Genomic DNA, 20,063 nt, shown 5'->3' with positions numbered 1-20,063 from the left:
AGGAGGTGTGATCTGTATGGTAACGGTCATTGGTTTTTGTTTTGGGGACAAACTACATTGGTACGTCACATGAAACACGTGCATGAGATATCAGTTGGAACAAGACGTTACTGTATAAGTAGTTGTCACGATAGCAACTTCATTGAGCGCACACCCAATGGCGTCAGGCCACCTCCCAGTACGCCTTGATAGCTACATCATCAAGTCTGCCTACTATACATCCATTCCAATGGATGCATTTGAGAAGCATCTCGAAAATGCAACAGCCAAAGGCGCCTAAATCGTGCCTGGGGCGGTATTGGCTCTTGTCGATAGAGACCATACTTTGCTCTTGCTACCACAAGACAAGTTCGCCTCATGCGCATTGTAAGAAATCCCTGACGTCTAGAGCGCCAAGATCCCTCTTTCTGTTGAGTTCCGAGACTGAAGGTGAAGGTGAAAGTGATTGATTTTTCAGCAAAGCTAGTTTTTGCCTGCACACTGACTCTCTCTGCCAGTCAACACTAAGTTATATCAGAAGCCTCAAAATGGCGCAAACCACGGATGTCGCGATAGACACCAATACTGTGGACATGCCGCCGGTAGAGGTGGGTTGCCCAGACGATCTCGCAAGTCCAGGTACAGACACAGATCTGGGTTCCCTCGTTCAAGAAACCGCCATTACGGTATATCTAACAAATTCTTGACCTAGTCTCACTATGCTCGCCACAATTAGGCTAGCGAAAAATGCGGCGATACGCAAGACGGTACTTCCACAAACCAAGCGAAATACCCAGGAGCCCACTGTGAACCCTCGCCCTCTCTCGATAAGAATGACGACAAGTCAAGGGTTGACCGCTACGAAGGCAGCGAACCAGCCACTACAAGCACCAGCCCTAGCATCTTTCCGTTCATGTGCTTGCCTGTCGATCTACGTCTTCGCATCTATGACCAGTTGACAGCCATGCCGGTATATCGATCATCCTCTGGGGCAGATGCCAAGTGGATTTACTATACTGCGCCTTCAGTGGGCATATTGAGGGTCAATAAGTTGATTCGTCAGGAAGCCTACTCTATCACAGAGCGTGGCCATATGCAAATGTGCCTATCGATCACCTTCAAGCTCCTCAATTTCACCGACAAGGAAAAGTATAACTCTGCTTCTAGGATTTATGAGGTGATTGAGGGACTCAAGAGCTACACAGAGTACATTGAAGAGCAATACGTGGCACGCTGTGGCCTGCCACGCCTTCCACACGATCTTCATCCATCCACCCTTCTCCAGATGAGCAGTGAACTCAGACGGCACTTCTTGGATGACTCGCATGGCTTCGGCAGAGCAGATCTGATATGGCTTCACGCTGAGGGCTCCTTAACCCATTTTCTCATGCGGACAAGCTTAGCATTGCATCGAGGTAGCACGATGGCCATCCGTCTGATCATGGATTTCACCTTCTTTCGCGAGGACTACGGTATTGCAAGCGATGGATTTGTTGTTCGCCAATTTATTAGACTTCAACTCGCATGCCCCACCAGTAGTAGCATTACGTTCCAACTTTCGGTGCCTGGCGAAAGTGTTGCACACACTCGGGAGGTCTTCGGTAAGCCGACCTACGCGGGTAGATACCTACCACGTGGAACCTGGAGAGTGGACGCGCTGGAAGATGACGCTGTTCCTGTGCAGTAGGCGTGGACGTCAGAGGGATATTTGCACTGCGAGATCGATTTTCAGGCACTCGCATATGGTAGCCATGGCTACTATTCAGCCTTACCGTACAATGAAATTGCGTGGTAGCCTGGGAAAAGAACGTCCTTGGTCCGATCATCTGGCTCCAACGCACTGAACGGAGTGACAATCACCGCAAGATGGAACCAAAATGGACCATTACCGACTAGAGGAGTACTCTTTCTGGGTTGCTTCTTTTGACTACAATACCTCATAGTGGTTAGTAGCACGATACACTCCACAGCACTGCCCTAAACCTGCGGAAGGACCTTCTTCAATACCTCGACCAATCCCTTGATCTCGTCTTCAGTGTTGTAGTGTACCATGCTGACCCTTGTCACACCCTCCGGCTCCAGCTTCAATAGATCATCGCAGAGTCTCTTTGAATAGAAATGCCCCCACCTGAATCCATAATTGCTGATCTTCTCCGCCTCAGCCACGATTGCCTTGCTGCTCATACCTTTGACTGTAAATGACACTGTAGGCACCCTTTCTTTGTTATCGCTCGACGTGGACCCAAGGATCGTGACATCTGAGCGTGAGTTCAGATAGTCGAGCAGGATGCTTTGTAATTTTCCTTCATGTTCGGTGATGGTTTCGAAAGCGTCGGTGAGGTATGCGGTGATGGTAGGGATTGACTGAACACACTCATAGTTTGATCCTGCGAAGCCAATCTTGTCTTCTAGGGTTTTTGTGGGGTTGAAGTAATGGCTCATGGACTTCATGTGTTGTTGGGCCGAGTTGCTGGCGTAGAGCGCGGCGATGTGAGGGCCGTAAACCTATGTCATCTCGTCAATATTGTAATGCATGAAGAGGAAAGAACTTCCAAGACAGACCTTGTACCAGCTGAACGCGTAGAAGTCAACTCCAAAATCCTTCACGTCAATTGCACGATGCGGTGCGTAGCTCACGCCGTCAACGCAGAACAGTGCACCGACCTCGTGCACTGCTTTTGCAATAGACTTCACATCATGGATCGTTCCCAGAATGTTGCTGACGTGTGTACATGCTACAAACTTTACTTTATCGCTCAACAATGGCTTGAGGTTCTCTGCTGTGAGTTTGAGTCCATCCTCTTTTGGCGACGCCCACCACTTTACAGTCAAACCGAGGCGCTCGGCCATGAAGAGCCAGGGCTTGACGTTAGTCTCATGCTCCATCTTTGTGAGAATGATCTCAGAGCCTGAGGGAAACTGTAGCGAGGAGCCGAGATTCATGAAAAGCTGGGTTGTTGAAGCACCAAGAACTGGTTACTATCAGTAAGAGAAGGTTGCTGATATTAAAAGTTCTGTTACCGATTTCATCGCGGCCAGCATTCATGTACTTGGCAGCCGCTTGGTAGCCCTGTTCATACTTCGTGTTCGATTGAGAGCCAGTATGGTAAGAAGCGCCAAGCTGAACATTGGTCTTGGAGAGGTATTGAGTTATGCTGGACATCTATCAGTTCAGTTCCACTCGCGCATTCCGCATTTCACTAACGAGTCGATCACATCGCCCAAGGCTTGACTGCCTCCAGCATTATCGAGAAACACCTGATCTTGTTGAAGTGCGGGGAAGCGCGCCCGGGATTTGGAGATATCGAAAGTCATGATGCTAATGTCGAAAGTTATGGCGAGACGATAGGAGTCAAGAATACAGTATTGGAGTTTTTACGCTGTTTGCTACGATGTTGTATACCTATGATAGCCGCCCGTACGCCCTATGAGATAGTGCGGGGCTTTGCTCAATACAGCAGGTGCTAATTTGAACCTGTGACGGCATTACCCCACGTAACGTCTACTTCCACGATGCGCATCTTCAAACTCCGAGATCATGCCGTGTAGCTTACGTTAGCTCCTAACAACAGCGATTATAAAGATTAACAGCATTATAGACTTCTAGATTCTCTAAAAAAAAACTACATTGAATACAATTTATTGTAGTAGGAAAGAGTACTCTACTCTGATAAGATGGTTAGTTTCTCCCCTTTACGTAGTGGATGTACATCTGAACCCTACTAGCATTACATTTGTGAGTTATCTTGGGTACGATTTATATTAGCACGTCATATAGAATACGTGCGAGGAATACATAGATAAGAGATACTAGTTAGAACAAGATGTTATGGTATATGTACTTGTCAAGCTAGCAGCTTTAGGGTTCTTCGTCACCCTATTTGCATGCCTAGTCGTAGTTCAAGACGCTAGGACGAAGGTTGGCGTTAAACTTGAACATGAAGAATTGCTGGGCGTGGTGTGCACCTCCTTTAGATTGTGTGCTCTTCTAGCGACGAGACTTTGGACTAACGGCAAAGTCGCTGGGGGTGTTATGCATGGGCTCGCCTGCGGGCCGAATGGAAGACAAAGGTACTCCGCAGCGACCTCCATCCTATTCTCTGTTTTAACAACCGCCTGTAAGTCTTCTAGAGGCTCCATTGCGACGTCCGTCCTATTCCCCGCTCCATCAACCGATTCCGAGTCTTCCAGGTACTCCGCTGCGACCTCCGTCATCTTCTCTGCTTCAGCAACCGCTTCCAATTCTTCCGCCGCATCCATTTCATCCAGTTCAGCGTAAAGCATGTCCCTTTCCTCCTTCGTCATGCCTGTGAGGTACTCCATCTTGAACTCTTTCATTTCATCTAGCTCCTCTCGCAAACTTGCGAGAGCCTCCAACGACTTGTTGTCTTGCTGTCGCGTCGCCAAATCATGGCTTTTCTTAAATGCCTGTTCTGCCCAGCGAAGCCAGTCGTCCGCGATGTTCCATTCGTTCACAGCACCAGCAACAAGAATGCAATTCCTGATAATGTAGAATGGGGGCAGCGTAGGATCCCTTCTCGTCTGTCAGATGAAATCCAAGATTCTCACACGCCCAAACGGGATACGAATGGACATGTTATATAAGAATGTAGAGAGGGGGGAAGTAGGCGGAATAGGTGACGTACAGTAGGTTCTTTTTTGCTCCTGCGATGCAGTTCACGATGTCGCTGTCGAATAGCTTCCGGGCTTCTTCGTATTGCTTGTGGTAAAGCCTGCTCGGGTCTGGATCCGACATCTTGAGCTGATTTGGAGTTGACAGCAAGTTGGTTGGTTGCAGAGGTGATTATTCAGGAAGAAGGTGAGCGACAAGCCATTGCCTAGCGGTCAGGCTGTTTGTACGCCAAGGCCACTCTGTTTGGTTGTGAAATCGCGTCACTGCCTCAACTGAACGCTTGCGGGGTACATATTCTTGAAAACTTGTCTTACCGCGCGATACAAGCGATTTCTCTCACTGCCGCGCAGCTCTTTGCGAGTACCTCCCACAACATCGGTCTTTGTTGGACAATTCGACCTTACCTGGAGACACAAAAGTAAGCTCACACTCGCGTATACCGTCTTTAACTTCGTGCTGACAGGGCTATAGAATGTCTGAACGAGCTCGACGCGCCTTGAGGCGGTCCCGAGTGGAAGAAACCCCTACAGTCGACGACGCCTACAGTCCCCCGAAGGACTCACTATCTGAGCTATGCGTCTTCCATTGACGTCTTCTCGATGTCTATTCCGATTGGTGAAATGCCGTTGCAGTGGCCGGGTGGATGTAGGTGGCTGGACCTCAGGAGCTTGGACTGTAGCACGCGTTCCTTAACTCGGACTAGCTTCCACATCATTTGAGTGCCGCGACACGGTAGACATCACCCTCAGTCATCGGATATACCACGTCGAATCAACACATGGATACAGCAACGTCAAACAATGAAACAACAACCACCACAGCAGGCCTCCAGGGGTGAGTTAGGCAAAGCTCCGCGTCACATGTGTCATGATCTAATATGTCAAGATGACCTCATCAACTCTCTATCTACCTTGCCGAACGAGATACTGCTTCAAGTCTTCACGTATGTCGATGTTCATCGCTCCGCACGTGTCCTGGGTTACATCCCAGACGACCCTCCTCCAAGCCCCCCAGATGAGTACCTCGTCTCCGATTTCCGGGCTAGTTGTCGCTCGCTGCTCGGCGTTGCGTTAACGTGCAGGAGATTCACCGTTTTAATTCCAGAAGTGCTGTTCTCTACACTTGTACTTGAGCTCAGCATTCCTGAAACCTTGAATGATCTCCCAAGATCTGATATCTTCGGCTTGATTCCAATATTCCATGCACGACCTGAATGGAAACGACATGTGAAACAGCTGAGACTGTGTATACCCAAAAGCGAGGATGGTTTTTCGATCATCCGCGATCTCGTTCACGAGAAGGCACTTGAGTTTATCCACTCACTCGATTTCCCTGTTGAGTTCAAAGAAGGGTGGTCTCAACAACTGGAAATTTCACTCGCGTGGACTTTTGCGTCTGTGCTTCTAGCACTGTTACCAAACGTCGTAACGCTATGCATATCGGATCGCAAATCAAGACTGGCATTTGGCAAAGCGAACACTGACCAGCCCGAGAAGACCACGGGTCTGATAAGGCAAAGACTACCAATATCACATATGCTATCCTATGTCAAGTTCGAATGCCCCTTGCCTCCAGTTCTGAGAGGCTTGGATAACGTCCCAAACTTACATACCCTTGACTTGAGCATCAAGCTTCAAGGTCAGCTACTTTCATCAGTCCGCTATTACTCCGAATTTTACCTCGACGGCTCATGCGAACAGCCGAGCATTCAGCGCCTGCGTCTAGATTTCGAAGTCAAGTCGGTCGGTGTATGGAGCGTACCCTCCCGCAGGTGCATGACCAACATCATCCGCGGCTTTCCAAATCTACGAACGCTAGAATACTATGCGGAGTCTTCGGATTGCAAGAATCCATACAGAAGCGTTCGCGCCTTTCCCGCATACCAGTCAAACATTCAGAACTATCCAGACGCATCTTCTACCCTTGCGGATGATGTATACATTGATGAACAACACTGGGACCGAGCGATATATGATGCGAGGACCGAAGTGACCGACTATCAAAACCTGGTCGACGGTATGGTACATCTGCGACCAAACCTCGAGACTTTACAGTTGCCGGGCGGGTTCTGGACCCTGCCAGGCGCAGTGCGCAAGCCGCTTCCACGATTCGACCAGTTCGTGCAACTCAAGAAACTGGTTGTACCTCAAGCAGCGATCATATCAATCAAGCTTGACAACATGCGCTTTGATGCCATCTTCGAAGGCGATTTCGAACTTTCGCCAATGCAAGCTCTTCCAACTTGTTTGCAACATCTCAAGATCTTCGATGTTGATTTGGCGTTCTTGGAAAGCAAGTGGCTGCAAGACCTCTTCGACGAGCAAAAGACGAAAAACCAATGGCCAGTGTTAAAATGCGTTGAGATCTTGATGGGCCCTACGATCTCGGAAAGCAGTTTGAGACATCTCCAAGCTAGAGAAAGTGAAGATGAGTTTTGGAAGTTGGCGGGAAATGCGAACTTCAAGGTGGTCATGGGGCGGGATGAGGAGGGACCTGATGTATAAATCAACGCACAAACGTAACGCTAGTAGGGTTTGGAGCTTTGCGTGTACATCTTTGCTAGTCGTTGATCAAGACACTAATACCATGTATACGTCACGGATACTTCATGACTTCCGTTTTCACAGTTTCAACTTTCGCTGTAGTGAGCCGAATCAGTCTTACTGATGAACGACTCATACAGATATTTGTTGAATTTAGTTAGTTGAGATGGAGTCGTTATGCACTAACTAGGTAGGATGCATTGCTTATGATCTTCCTGCCTCACGTTCCTGTGAGGTTCGATAGTATAATTGCTTGTCACAATCAATGATACTGCTGGCAGAAAAAGCTTGAGACGTGGCAATGTAGCTGAAGATTCATCAGGTCAAGTGATTCATATAAACATATGTACAGTCTATGTGCACTCAAAGGTCGTGGTATATACAAAACTCCACCCGACCAAGTAGAGTCGAACCATCCTATCACAAACGCCGCGCTACCGTCATTCAATCCTCATAGGTATCATCTAATCCAAAGTAATCCCACCAAACACCAGATAGTATCATTGCTTGGACGCTTAGACCTTGGTCTCGAACATGCGCGCCTCAACATCCTTGTCGGCAAGGACAGAATCGTTGTCAATAGCACCCTCAGTGGTACCGACATGGCTCTCACTGTAAGCATCGAGCTCACGGCCCTTGACCAAGTTAAGGTAGATGGGGTAGGACCAGGCGATCGCGAAGAAGATGAGCGGGATGCACATAGCCTTTCGGGTACCGATGTGGTCAGCAACGTTGCCAAGAATGACAGGGCCGACAGCACCACCGCAAACGGAGGAGACGAGGAAAGAAGCACCACGCTTGGTGTGGCGACCGAGACCACGGAGAGTAAGGGCGAAGATGATGGGGAAGATGCAAGACTCGAAGAAGAGTACAATCATCAACATGCTAAGACCTCCCCAGTTGGGACGAGTAGCGCTTCCAGTGTCGGTTCCTTAGAAAAGTCAGTATACGTCTCATATGGAGTTTGTGGTACTATGGTATCAAGCATAAGTTTTGTATGTGGAATGCTAGTCTGGGGGTGCCTCGAGTAGATCTGCGCCAAGCAAAATTGCCTATGTAAGCAATTTTGCTAGCGTGCACGTGATCTACACCGAATTGAAGCACCCCCCTAGGAGCCCACACACAAAACCCATACCTGATACCACAATTGTACAGGGAATTTAACGAACCTATGGCTGCCGAGATGAATATCATGATAAGTGTTTGGAAAGCGAGAAGGACGTAACGGGGCTTGCCGCCGTAGTACATGAGTCCAGCTGCGGCGAAACGTCCGACAGCGAAAAGAGCTTGGGCGATGGCGTAGAAGTTGGCTCCCTCGTGGTGACCCTCAGTGACCGAAAGATCGGGGCGTGCCTCCGCAAAGTAGTTGATGAAGTACGCAGCGACACCAACTTGACCAGCGACGTAGGAGAACTGAGCAGCGGTACCCCAGAAGAGAGTGTACTGCTTGCGGAGGGGCTTGTCGACGTATCCGGTAGCAGAGGTAGTCATCTCAGCTTGGTCGGCCATGTCGGAGTCGGTAATCTCAGGGATAGGAGCCTAGAAAAGTCAGTAATGTATCACATGGATTTCGTACAGGGACATTCTTACGAAGTAGAAGACAACAGCCAGGATACCGACGAAGCCGGCAATACCAAGGTAAACCCATTGGACGGCCTCAAGAGACTTTCCATCGGTACCAACGTTCTTGAAGATGACCTGGGCAGCAAGGACAGGAGCAACGACGGAGCCGACAGCCTGAACGGACTGGGACAGCTCAAGACGGAACTCAGAGTACTTGGGAGGACCGCAGACAGCGATGTATGGGTTGGCAGATGTCTCGAGGGTAGACAGACCAGAGCCAGCAAGGAACATGGCACCGCAGAATCCACCGAAGCTTCGCTTAACAGCCGCAGGCCAGAACATAAGAGCACCGACACAGTAGATGGAGAGACCGAGAATGAAGGTGTATCGGTAACCGAAGCGGCGGAGGAACCATCCAGAGTAAGTCAAGGGACCGATGAAGTAGGCACCGAAGTAGGCAGCCTGGAGACCAGACGACTCTCCACGGGTGATGTCAAGGGCGACTTGGAAGCGAGAGTTGAGGACATCGAGAAGACCGTAGGCAAATCCCCACATGAAGAAGAGGATAGTGACCAAGGTGACGGGAACGATGGACTGGCGCACGGTAAGAGCCGAAGCTCCGGTAACGACGCGGTTGTCGACAGACTTTCGGCGAACCTGCTCATCGACAACTTCAGCGACTGAAGGGCGACGAGCCTGTTGCTCGTGGACTTGGTCCAAGGTGGGCTCTTGCGAGCCGTTGTTTCCAAAGAAACCCATGATGAGGCGGGTAGGTAAAGATTGGATTGAAGTAGATAGCCTAAGGATCAACAGATGATGTGTCTGTAGAGGCAAATCCTAGTGAGTGATGCAGGCGAAGAGCGAGAGGCTGATGCTGTTTCAATGGAGGGACACAGGGCACAATATATATCGGCCCTCCACGTCTCCCAGATACCATCCTCATGGTAAAGGTCGCGACATGGGCTGGTTCCATCCAGACTCGACAGTAGTTGGTAGCTCATCGGTAGTCCCATGCTGGCGTTGGTTGAGCGGCGTATAAGCCGGGGTGTTGGGGTAGAATGGCCTGCTAACGCATCGCCCCGTACGCTACACCCCAGTATCCGCAAATTTTCAACAGAAAATGATTTTGAATGGCTGGCTGTTCTTCGGCGCTTCAGTAGCTTGCGCTATCTCACCGAAAGTGCTGCCGGCAAACATCGGACGGGGAGCCGTTTCGACCAATCACTGCTGGTAATAGCCAGCACTAAAGCACAGGATGGACGTGCTCCTCCGAGCGGTCCCACTTAGTTGTTGAGCCTCATGAGACAAATCCCTCGCAGATGGGGCTCAATAGCATCTCCGCGTTGCCAACCCCATGGAGAGACGTAGCGCTGAAAAAAACTGGAATGCGCTCTGTGGAGTACAATCCACACAGTGATTTAGCGATTCGCTTCAACGCTCTTAGAGGGCGCATCATCTGCACCCCGCTGTTGATCTTTCAGCGATCTGCCTGGTACGATGGCGTCAGGGTCCTTCTGCGCAGAACCTCTAAAAGGCGTTTACAAGCAATGGCAAGCGAGGCTTGTAGGGCCAGCAAGTGAACGACAAGCGATCCAGGAAGGGCTCTGGGCCGCCACCGAGCCTCCTTTGGGAAGTCTACGATCCTGTCTAGCGTTGGTGCGCATCACCTCTTGGTTTTGCAGCCAGTAGCCTCTGGGCTCTACTTGGCACGGTTAGGCGTAATGACATGAGGCCTTGTTGAGGCTCCTACCCGCTGGCCAGGGTGGTCTCGCATGGCCTGAAGTTTGAGGTCTGTGAGCTGTTTGGCGCGAAGCTGCATACTATACCCAAACTACAACCTATGGCTGCGCTGCGATATCGCGATATTCGACTGAAGCATTTTGCAGGCGCTCAACATGCGTGATCTTGGCTTAGATCGGCTGTACTATGCCAAATTCTTCGGCGCCTCTCCACCTGGCAAGATCTTCATCGATGAGGCATCGACAGTGGCTTGCAAAACACTCAATCACTGGAAATGGAGGCGTCTCGGATATCTTCGTCATAAGACGTTGATCTCGCACTTACAACTCGGATCCGCTGCACGCGACAGCCATCAACGTGCGTCATGCCTGCTCATCGTATCTTCCGCAATCGAGAGATCTCATGATAATCTTTTGTGCAACCACCACCCTCCACATCCCCATCTTCTGCTAGCAAGTCTGCCGGAATGCGAACCAGGTTCACTATCTTTCTCTCCGCGGGCACCGTCAGCTACAAGGGTGCTTGCATTACTAGGGTTGAAGCTGGGGATGGCACCTCAACAGAGAGCTTCTAGCGTCCTTCTAGCGTGCTTCTCCGCATACTCTTCAGCAGCACGAGATACTATGGTCTAAACATGACGTGTCGTATACCGGCGCCACTCCGCATGTGTGCTCCAATTGGTCGTGGGAGCGCTGGCGGGAGGTTTGTCGGAGGGAGTTGGGGCTAGGCATCGGAGGCTTCTCACGTGAACAGGTCTGGGCACCAAGCCTGGATCATGAAGGATGTCGGTTTTAGCCGTTGGGCTAACCATTAAAGGCCATAGCGACGGGAGTGATGCATTCAAACGTGCTGGTCGAGGAATATGTCGCCGCAGGTAACCGACTAGTCGGTGCCGCTTATTGCTCGTCTGGCAGATACCATGATATCGCCAATGCGTCTGGGGTGCTGATAGAGCATTGTTGGGCCACAGTCGATGCCGAATACATCGAGACGTGCGCGCGAAGTGCCGGGCAGCCGCTTGTTGACAGCGAGAGCGGAGCTGGACAAGGCCATTGTCTCTGTTTTGCCCCTCTCAAGGCTAGTGGTGTGCTCAGACGAATGCCTTCACGCAAGGTTATGCATTGTGGGGTTATGAAGAGCGCGGAGGCGGAGTGTGTTTGGGGTATAGTCATCAAACACGCCAATTGTCCTGGGGCGCCCATTCCAATAAGTATCGACTCAACATATCGAAAGTGCGAAAAATTGCCGCAGTCTATCAACGCCTCTCAAACCTTGTGTTGTAACTGGAGTCGACAAGAGGACGGCGTTAGAAAAAAGGATCTGAGTAGAGCAAGCACCAGGAATCTTCTTGACCCTAGCATGATACACATCAGGGACTACGAGTATCATCAGGCCAAGAATGATCGATCATGAATGAACTCGAGGTCAGAAAGAGGAGAAGGACGTTAAAACAGTGCAACAGTCTGAAGAAGAACTCACGATGCATACCTGAATAAGTAGATACCCAACCAGATTACCCACCTTTCACAACATACTCTTCACCTAACGTAAATCCGCCTAGTATATTCTTCAATCCCTCATCATAGTCTGGCTGCACATCCCTCCCCTCCTCATCCAGATTTCCCAGGTAATCCGTAATATCTCTCCCATCAAACTCCCTCACTTCAAATCCATTCCCCATGAAAGCCCACATATTCGCATTCCAATACTCAATTTCGAAATCCTCATATCTCGGACTTTCCATCATCTTCAAAAAGTGAAGTCGCGAGCCTGGCCAAATCGCTGCTTGTCCATCCGTCTTGCCTTGCTTGAACCACGACCGGCAGGGTGAAGTCCACGCTGTGCGTTGTAGGAAAAGATCAGCATGTTGACGAAATTGGACTGAAGGTGCGAGTTTAGGTGTGAGGGACTTGATGTTCTCGACCTGAAATTTTGTAATGGCGGAGAAAATGTAGTGGGTCCATTGTTCGATCAACGGCATGAAGGAACCGTGACCTAGAGGGCCATATGGGCCGCAGAAAGAAAACGTGTTGGGAAATGTGGGAATCCCAACGCTCAGGTAAGATGTCACGCCTTTCTCGGGACTCCAGAGATCGCGGAGATCATGACCATTGGCTATGAAAGGAAAGCGCGGGAGCCAGGAGGTGTCGAAGCCGGTCGCGCAGATTATTACATCGACAGGGTGGTGGGTACCTTCGAGGTCCGTAAAGCCATTAGCTGTTATGGAGCCGATTGGGTCGGTGAAGATGGTTGCATTGGGTGCAACGAGCGCTTCAAGGTATCCTGGTGCTGGTGTGGGACGACGACACCCTGGATTGAAGTTCTTGGGTATCATTTTCTCGACGAGACGGGAGTCGTTGTTGAGTTTGTTGCGCATCTCCGTGTCTGCGTATTCGCGGGCTAGACGGGCTTCTTCGCTACCTTTGATGATGAATTTGAAGCGCTGATTGAGCTCGTTTTCAATCTGCTTGCGGTATTCGAGATATTTCTTGGGGTTCTCTTCGAGGTATTTGAGTTGTTCCCTGCTATCTGGGAGACATTAGTACTCTTCAATAACTGTTTGGATAGAAGGACACACATCGGAAATTTGCTCCGTTCTTTCCTGCCCAGGTTTGTGCGAAGCCTGCGGTAATCCATATCGGAGATCGTACCCAATGGTAAAGATGCTGAACCTCTTGCTGTATGGCCGCGACAATCTGCACGCCCGAGCTTCCAGCACCAATAACCGCTACTCGCTTGTTGGAGAGGTCGTATCCTTCTTCGTAATTGGCAGAGTGCATGAGCTTGCCTTTGAAGTCTTTCAAACCTGGTATCTCTGGCCACTTCCAGTTGTTCAGTACGCCTCCGGCGTTGATGAAGAACTCGGCACTGTCTTCAAACACGACGTCTTTTTCCAAATCACGAACTCGACACCGCCACAGACCAGCTGCACCATCCCACTCGACATGCTCTAAGCGGTGGCGCAGCTTAATGTATTTGGCAATAAAGTCGTTTTCGCGCTCGATCGACTTCAGATATTCCCATATTTCAGGAGAGTACGAATAATAATGCGACCAGAGCTTGATCTTCCATGAGAATTGGTAGTTGACGGATGGAATATCGCAAGCACATCCAGGATACCGGTTCTCGAGCCACGTACCACCAACGTCGCGGTTCTTCTCGTAGCACACTATTTCTAGGCTCTCCATTTCTTCCTCGGCCTTCTTGAAGAAGTTTAGGGACGATGCACCTGCGCCCATGAGGATGACTTTGACCTTCCTCTTCGTGCCCATGGGTTGTTCATTGATCCGGTAGCCATTTTGGTCCGTTTCTGGAGGGAGTTGATCGCGGACTTTTATGTTCTCGTCAGCAGCATTGCCAGGGGCTGCGTACAGTGATTTTGGTGGATCTGACTGGATGCCCATGTCGAAATGTTGATGACTTGATGGATCGGAGAGAGTAAGCTTATCAGCCACCCGTGCAACAGTGTTTTGAGTTTAACAGCAAGAGCGCCATATCATATAAAGATGCTATTGTCAGACCTCGGAAATAGCAGCGTGGAGGCGGAGATGGTGACAGCATCGCCAGCAGCACTGCGGGGTAAGTGTTGAGTACGAAGTACCTGACACGAGCTTCGCATCGCACTCGGTGCTCATGAACACGGTCTTGAGTGCATAAATTCATTTGCTGGCGCGTGACTTCTCGTAGTGCGGCGCATTCCTGTGACCAGTCCAGGCGGTTCATGAAAAATGATGCACGAGCCGCCTAGAGCAGAAAAGTGGCAGCGCGTGCGCACATCGCAATGTCATCAGTTGCAAAGGATGAAGGATGCTTAGCAGAAGAGGGTCGCCAAAAGTGCGGAAAATAAAGATTTGGGGGCGATTAAGGCTGCCATGATGCGAGATGATGATACGAGGTCAGGCACAATTCCGCTCGGTAGCTCTTGGCTCCGTTAATACTTGGACTGTTGGTGACCGCAACGCCGCAAACAAGCCCTAGCCGTCCTCCCACCACGTCTAATCTCACCATCGCCATTGCGGAGCACTGTGTTTCTGTATCCTGATATTACGGACCCCTCGCAGCGTCACTCGGCGGCCCGTCCACGACGCTACAGCCCGGCAAAACACGCTTGACGATTCGCTCGACAGCTGCCACCTACGCACAGGCAAGGGCTACCCGTCGCTCATTCCCAGACATCGTCAGAGACATTCTCGGCCAGCGCATACGAGCGCACTCGATAATACGTGTCGCAGAGTCGTCTTCTGTCTTCCTTCACCCTCGCACTGGCTAGGTTGCTGGACTCCTACGCTCAGCTCAGCGGCCCCGGTCATGGTGCCCACGCAACTCGGTCAGATAGCCTCGTGAATGACGCTTCCTACCGCACCGACACCCACCGCGCCTTCCTAGGCCTCTTCGTGCCTTCCCGCCGTCATGTCTTACTACGGAAACGGCCAGAACTACTACAACCCAAACATCCCTCACTCCAATGTGGGCGCCCAAGGCCAATATCAGGACCCCTACAACCGCCGCACGCCAAGCCAAGATAATGGCGATGCCGCCAATGGAGCGCCCGCTGGCTACGGGCATGTCCAACAGCTCGACAGGCGCAACAGCATCGCCGCCCGCCAGAATGACGAGCTGTTCATAGGTGCCAACAGCTCCCCGCAGCTGTCTCAGGGCCCAATGTCGCCGACCACGGGCGGATATGGGGGTAGTTATGGCTACCAGCGGGGGCAGCAGCAGCAGCAGCAGGCATACAACCCCCAGAACTACAATACGCAGCCCATAGCTCTGCCCAATCCCCAGCACTACGGCGGCGTGAGCAACCGCACCTTCGCGCCTCCCGTCTCTGTCTCGGCCTCGCACCAGCCCTACAACCCAGCTGCCTACGCTGACAGCAACATCGCGCCTACCAATTCCGCGCCGTATGGCTTTTCGCCTACTTCTCCCACCGCCTCATACCATTCGCCTTCGATATACCAGAGTTCCCAATTTGGACGAGCACCCTCTGTCCAGAGTCGCGTGTCAGCTTACTCAACGCCAGCGCCACCACCGCTGCCAGCTCCTCCAGGCAGTGCGCAATCGGTCGGTGACGACTGGGGCGCCTATCCAAACCGACGACCCTCGAACGCATCTTCGGGGTATTACTCCTCGACCGCTTCGCATGCCCCTCTCCCCTCTCCACCGACCTACGATACTGGCTATGGCTCACAGCGCGGTGACAGATATACTTCCATGTCCGGCAATGCCCTCCCACCTACGCCCGAGGTCCCTCTGCATGGCTCGCCCCAGCGAACAAACACAGTCTCCTCGCGGCCCCTGCCCCCACCGCCCCACGAGTCCGACAGCGACGAATACTTCTCACCGCAGAACGGGGGCTATCAAGACGAATTGTTCAACGACGTTATGAATATGACCGCTGGCGGCGCCCAGGTTCAGCAAACAAACGGCCAGTACTATAGCGAGTCCTCGGGCAGGAACGGCACAAACGGCGTGCAGCCTGGACGTGAAACTTACGCTAGTGATGAGAGCGATGTGGAAGCAGCTGCTGGTCTGGCTGCACTCCAGATGGCCGAGGAACAAGAGAGAGCAGACGAAGCTCGCAGGGCTAGCGGTGGCACCGGCCTGTTCAGCAACTACACATCGTTACATTCTCCTCAGATGCCCGCCGAACCAATGCGACAAGAAAGCGCAAGCGACAGCGACTACGTGGGTATGGACGTTGGTACATACGGTGGCGGATTCACGCCGTCTTTCAACTATGGCGGGGATCCAAGCCAGCTGGCAGCGGGGGGAAGCCATACAGTATCAACCTCAGGCTCGCAACGACGGTCCGACCCTCTCAACGACGACTACGACCCGATCCATCCCTTCCCATCCTTCTCGAGCAATGCGCGCGTTGACACATTCGGTACCGGTGGTCTGGAAGAGCCTAGCGCACGCCGGCGGAGCTACGACGAAGGCGATGAGGTCACACTCATGGATAGCGCATCTACCCTCTCTGGCTCTACACTCATGGGTCCATCAGCGGTGATGCCAGGCGAGCCACCAGACATGTTCTATCATCCGGGCATATCGAACCGGCCTCTGCCACCACCACCAGTAAATACCGGCAGGGGTTCAAGATTGAATCACCAAAGCAACAGCTCGACTGGATCCGGGTCGTACGAATACTGGCGTAACGCTCCAAATACACAGCGTTCTTACCCGGTGGATCCAAACGCTATGCACATGATATCTCCTACTGGAGCTCCCGTTCCCCGCTCGACTTCTCTTCTACAGCACAGCAACGCTCGGGATGCCATTCCCTTGCCGCGATCGAAGACAGACGCCGAACAAGGTCACAGACCTCGAGCTGCTGGCAACCGAAACACCTTCTATGGCGGTGCCATGGACAGCGACGGCAACACCCTTACCCCTGGCAGCGCTGAAGCCGTGGCCATCGATCTACCTACCATCCCAGCCGGCAAGCGATTCAATCCCGCCAAGCTCTCTAGTATCGACTTCAAGAAATGCACTGAGCCCTGGGCACTTAGCTCGATCATCTCATGGCTCAAGAGTATGACCGAAGGCGAGAACGACCTTAAGGAAGGCCCAATACAAGAAGGTCTCATCGCGCTCTTCACTCACAAAGTTCCCACCATGAACATTGCGGATGCCGAGACGCTCAGTAGCCGGGTAGTGTCTGAGATGTACAAAGCAGGCACACTTGTGCACGAGGAAGAATGGCTTAGGTTCTCGACCGCAAGCATGACTGGTGTGATATTCCAGCTCACTGGCGCGGGCTGCTATGCACCTATGCTGCACACGCATGCGAGTCCAGGCCGATGCTACTCGCACCACTGCCAACGGACACTTAAGAAGATCGATCTACATGCCCCCTCCGCTGCACCTCGTTCAGAAGACTGGGCCACGTTCTACAAGTTGAAGAAAGAAGACATTGAAGGGGCAAACAAGAAGGAAATCGAACGTCAGAATATTCTGCACGAAATCGTCCAGGGTGAGGACAAATACATGAATCGACTTGATGTCTTACGACACTTGTACCGCGACAGACTACAGTCTGCTCAGCCACCGGTCATTTCCCCCAAGAGGGTCAACAGGTTCATCCACGATGTTTTCAGCAAGGTAGACGCTGTACGAAAAGCGAACGAAGACCACCTCCTCCCGCAAATAAAATACCGCCAACAAGAGCAAGGACCATGGATAGTAGGGTTCAGCGACATCTTCCGCGAGTGGATCCGAAAAGCAAAACAGGCCTACATCGAATACGCAGCAGCTTTCCCATATGCATCCTTCCTTGTTCGACAGGAAGCGGACCGAAACATACTGTTCCGCACCTTCTTGGATGATGCCCAGAAGCACAAACTTTCTGAGAAATTGGGGTGGGACACTTATCTGAAGGGCCCCATCGACAGGCTGCAGCGCTATGGTCTTCTCATCGACACGGTAATCAAATATTCGACTGTGGACAATGAGGAAAAACGAAACCTCCAGATAGCCAAAGACGAGATCAAAGCCGTGACTTTGGAGTGCGACAGCCGTGTAGCAGAAATGGGCCGAAAAGTCAGCCTTACCGACCTGCAGGCCAAACTGATCCTGCGCCCAGGTATGCAGCGAGTAGAGCTCAACCTGGATCACCTGGGACGAGAACTCATTTTCCGAGGTGATCTGCAGAGGATGGGAGGCAGTCGGTTCAACTGGCTTGAGACCCATGCATTGCTATTTGATCACTACTTGGTACTAGCAAAGACAGTTGCTTTCCGAGAAGCAGACGGCGTCACCAAGTCTGAGAAGTATGACGTGTCAAGATTACCGATTCCCATGGATTTACTAGTACTTGAGAGCGAAGACGATGACCCCGTTGTGCGCTCTACCATGAAGGGTATATCTACCGTCACTACAGTCTCAGGACGAGTCGGTTCTGGGGTCGCCACAAGAATCAACAACAGCCCTGTACCCGGTGGTCTGCAACACACTAACACCTCCAACTCACTTGGGTCGAACAACACCACCGGGTCCGGGAAGACCATGGTCAATGTCGCCTCAAACGATTCTACAAGAGACGAGAAGATCTTGTATCCATTCCGGGTAAAACACTTGGGCAAGGAGACTTACACTCTGTATGCACCATCAGCATCAAATCGTGCTGAGTGGTGCGACAAGCTCATCATTGCGAAGACACGGCATGCAGCTGCTCTATTCGCTCAGAACGCCGAACCTTTCAAGTTGCGTGTCATGGCTGATGCGGCCTTCGCATACGACAGCGCGATGCCATCGCAACGAGCTATAACTATCAAGGGAACACCACTCGATCGCGCAGTCGACGATGTGGAGAAGCTTTTCGTCAACGTTGGGCGGCCCGTACCCATCTGCCGCGCCCGAGTAAATTGTGCAACAGCATTCAGCCAACCCTATGGCAAGCACATGATAGCCGTCGGTACAGACATTGGAGTTTATGTATCGGAGTTTGATAACCCCAGAGGCTGGTCTAAGGTAGGCGTTGTCTTGACAACTTGGTGATATTATGCTAATAATCACAGGCAATCCAAGTACCACGTGTGACGCAGATAGCCGTCTTGGAACAATTCAGCTTGATGCTGCTCATCTCCGATAAAGCACTGATAGCATACCATCTCGATGCCGTATGCCCAGTAAGCGGCGTGGCTCCCTCAAACGATTCTACACGGCGAGCACCCCAAAAGCTGTCGGGTGCGCGCGACATCGGCTTCTTTGCCACTGGCGTAATGAAAGACAGGACCTTAGTGTTCTACAAAAAGCGCGACGGTATTTCGTCGACCTTCAAGGTCCTTGAACCTGTCTACCAAAAGTCAACCGAGAAGAAGTCCAGGATATGGAAGTCAGGACGCACGGAGTTCTTCCGCGAATACGACGAATTTTACATTCCAGCCGAGTGCTACACAATCAACCTCTTCCACTCATCGCTCGCTATCTCCACAGCCAAAGGCTTTGAGGTGCTCACCCTCGACAAGAAGCAGCCGTGGTCCGTACCGGATCTGAAGCAATCCCATGTTGCCACCATCGCCTCGCGATTGCAGAACCAGAATCCTCTGGGTATGTTCCGTCTTTCCGATCAAGAATTCCTTCTTTGCTACGAAGAGTGCGCCGTGTACATCAATAAGAACGGTGACATTTCACGATCCGTCATCATGGAGTTTGTTGGTAAAGCGAAATCCGCCGCGATGTACGGACCCTACGTCCTCCTGTTCGATCCCGACTTTGTCGAGATCAGGAACGCACAAAATGGTCGTCTACGCCAAGTCATTGCTGGACGCGACGTCAAGTGTCTTGACGACGGACTCAGCGGAGGTTCGAGTCACAACAGGACGGTCAAGTTGAGTTTGCAGCATCCGCAACACGAGAGGAGCCAGGTTGTCGTTGAGCTTGTGCTTAATGAAGGGCAGAAGGAGTAAGGAGAGGATTATATACGGATATTCGGATGGTTTGCTGTGCAGCACTATAATTTCTACGGCGATACAACACGCTGCATGTACAGTGAGCAGGTGGAGTTACGGAGTCAGAACCTTGGGAGGCTGGCTATGGCTAACGCCCGGGTGTGACGCGATAAGCTTCGGGCGACTTGGCGCTCTTTTTTGCATATTCTT

At 51.5% G+C, this 20,063-nt stretch overlaps 7 protein-coding genes across 7 annotated transcripts; 3 read left to right on the top strand and 4 right to left on the bottom strand.

The window, feature by feature from the left end:
• Positions 1–527: 527 nt before the first annotated feature.
• AA0111_g11013 (hypothetical protein) lies at positions 528–1,666 on the top strand (the record flags this gene model as incomplete). The annotated part of the gene is made up of 2 exons (XM_028644831.1): positions 528–665; positions 716–1,666. The coding sequence occupies 2 exons, from the start codon at positions 528–530 to the stop codon at positions 1,664–1,666; spliced, it is 1,089 nt and encodes a 362-aa protein (XP_028501383.1).
• Positions 1,667–1,956: 290 nt separating this feature from the next.
• On the bottom strand, positions 1,957–3,294 carry AA0111_g11012 (hypothetical protein; the record flags this gene model as incomplete). The annotated part of the gene is made up of 4 exons (XM_028644830.1): positions 1,957–2,484; positions 2,542–2,951; positions 3,001–3,134; positions 3,185–3,294. 4 exons carry the CDS (start codon positions 3,292–3,294, stop codon positions 1,957–1,959), a joined length of 1,182 nt encoding a protein of 393 aa, XP_028501382.1.
• Positions 3,295–3,879: 585 nt separating this feature from the next.
• Positions 3,880–4,735, bottom strand: AA0111_g11011 (hypothetical protein; the record flags this gene model as incomplete). The annotated part of the gene is made up of 2 exons (XM_028644829.1): positions 3,880–4,513; positions 4,626–4,735. The coding sequence occupies 2 exons, from the start codon at positions 4,733–4,735 to the stop codon at positions 3,880–3,882; spliced, it is 744 nt and encodes a 247-aa protein (XP_028501385.1).
• Positions 4,736–5,412: 677 nt separating this feature from the next.
• On the top strand, positions 5,413–7,116 carry AA0111_g11010 (hypothetical protein; the record flags this gene model as incomplete). Its single annotated transcript, XM_028644828.1, has 2 exons — positions 5,413–5,446; positions 5,498–7,116. 2 exons carry the CDS (start codon positions 5,413–5,415, stop codon positions 7,114–7,116), a joined length of 1,653 nt encoding a protein of 550 aa, XP_028501384.1.
• A 554-nt stretch (positions 7,117–7,670) lies between these two features.
• On the bottom strand, positions 7,671–9,477 carry AA0111_g11009 (hypothetical protein; the record flags this gene model as incomplete). Its single annotated transcript, XM_028644826.1, has 3 exons — positions 7,671–8,086; positions 8,325–8,694; positions 8,746–9,477. 3 exons carry the CDS (start codon positions 9,475–9,477, stop codon positions 7,671–7,673), a joined length of 1,518 nt encoding a protein of 505 aa, XP_028501416.1.
• Positions 9,478–11,971: 2,494 nt separating this feature from the next.
• AA0111_g11008 (putative sterigmatocystin biosynthesis monooxygenase) lies at positions 11,972–13,862 on the bottom strand (the record flags this gene model as incomplete). Its single annotated transcript, XM_028644825.1, has 2 exons — positions 11,972–12,987; positions 13,037–13,862. 2 exons carry the CDS (start codon positions 13,860–13,862, stop codon positions 11,972–11,974), a joined length of 1,842 nt encoding a protein of 613 aa, XP_028501443.1.
• Positions 13,863–14,868: 1,006 nt separating this feature from the next.
• Positions 14,869–19,871, top strand: AA0111_g11007 (Rho1 guanine nucleotide exchange factor 3; the record flags this gene model as incomplete). The annotated part of the gene is made up of 2 exons (XM_028644824.1): positions 14,869–18,933; positions 18,981–19,871. The coding sequence occupies 2 exons, from the start codon at positions 14,869–14,871 to the stop codon at positions 19,869–19,871; spliced, it is 4,956 nt and encodes a 1,651-aa protein (XP_028501422.1).
• Positions 19,872–20,063: the final 192 nt, after the last annotated feature.

The sequence above is a fragment of the Alternaria arborescens genome (assembly GCF_004154835.1).
Source record: "Alternaria arborescens strain FERA 675 chromosome Unknown contig_42, whole genome shotgun sequence".
In the NCBI taxonomy this organism is placed as follows: Eukaryota; Fungi; Ascomycota; class Dothideomycetes; order Pleosporales; family Pleosporaceae; genus Alternaria; species Alternaria arborescens.
This window is presented reverse-complemented; position numbering and strand designations above follow the sequence as displayed.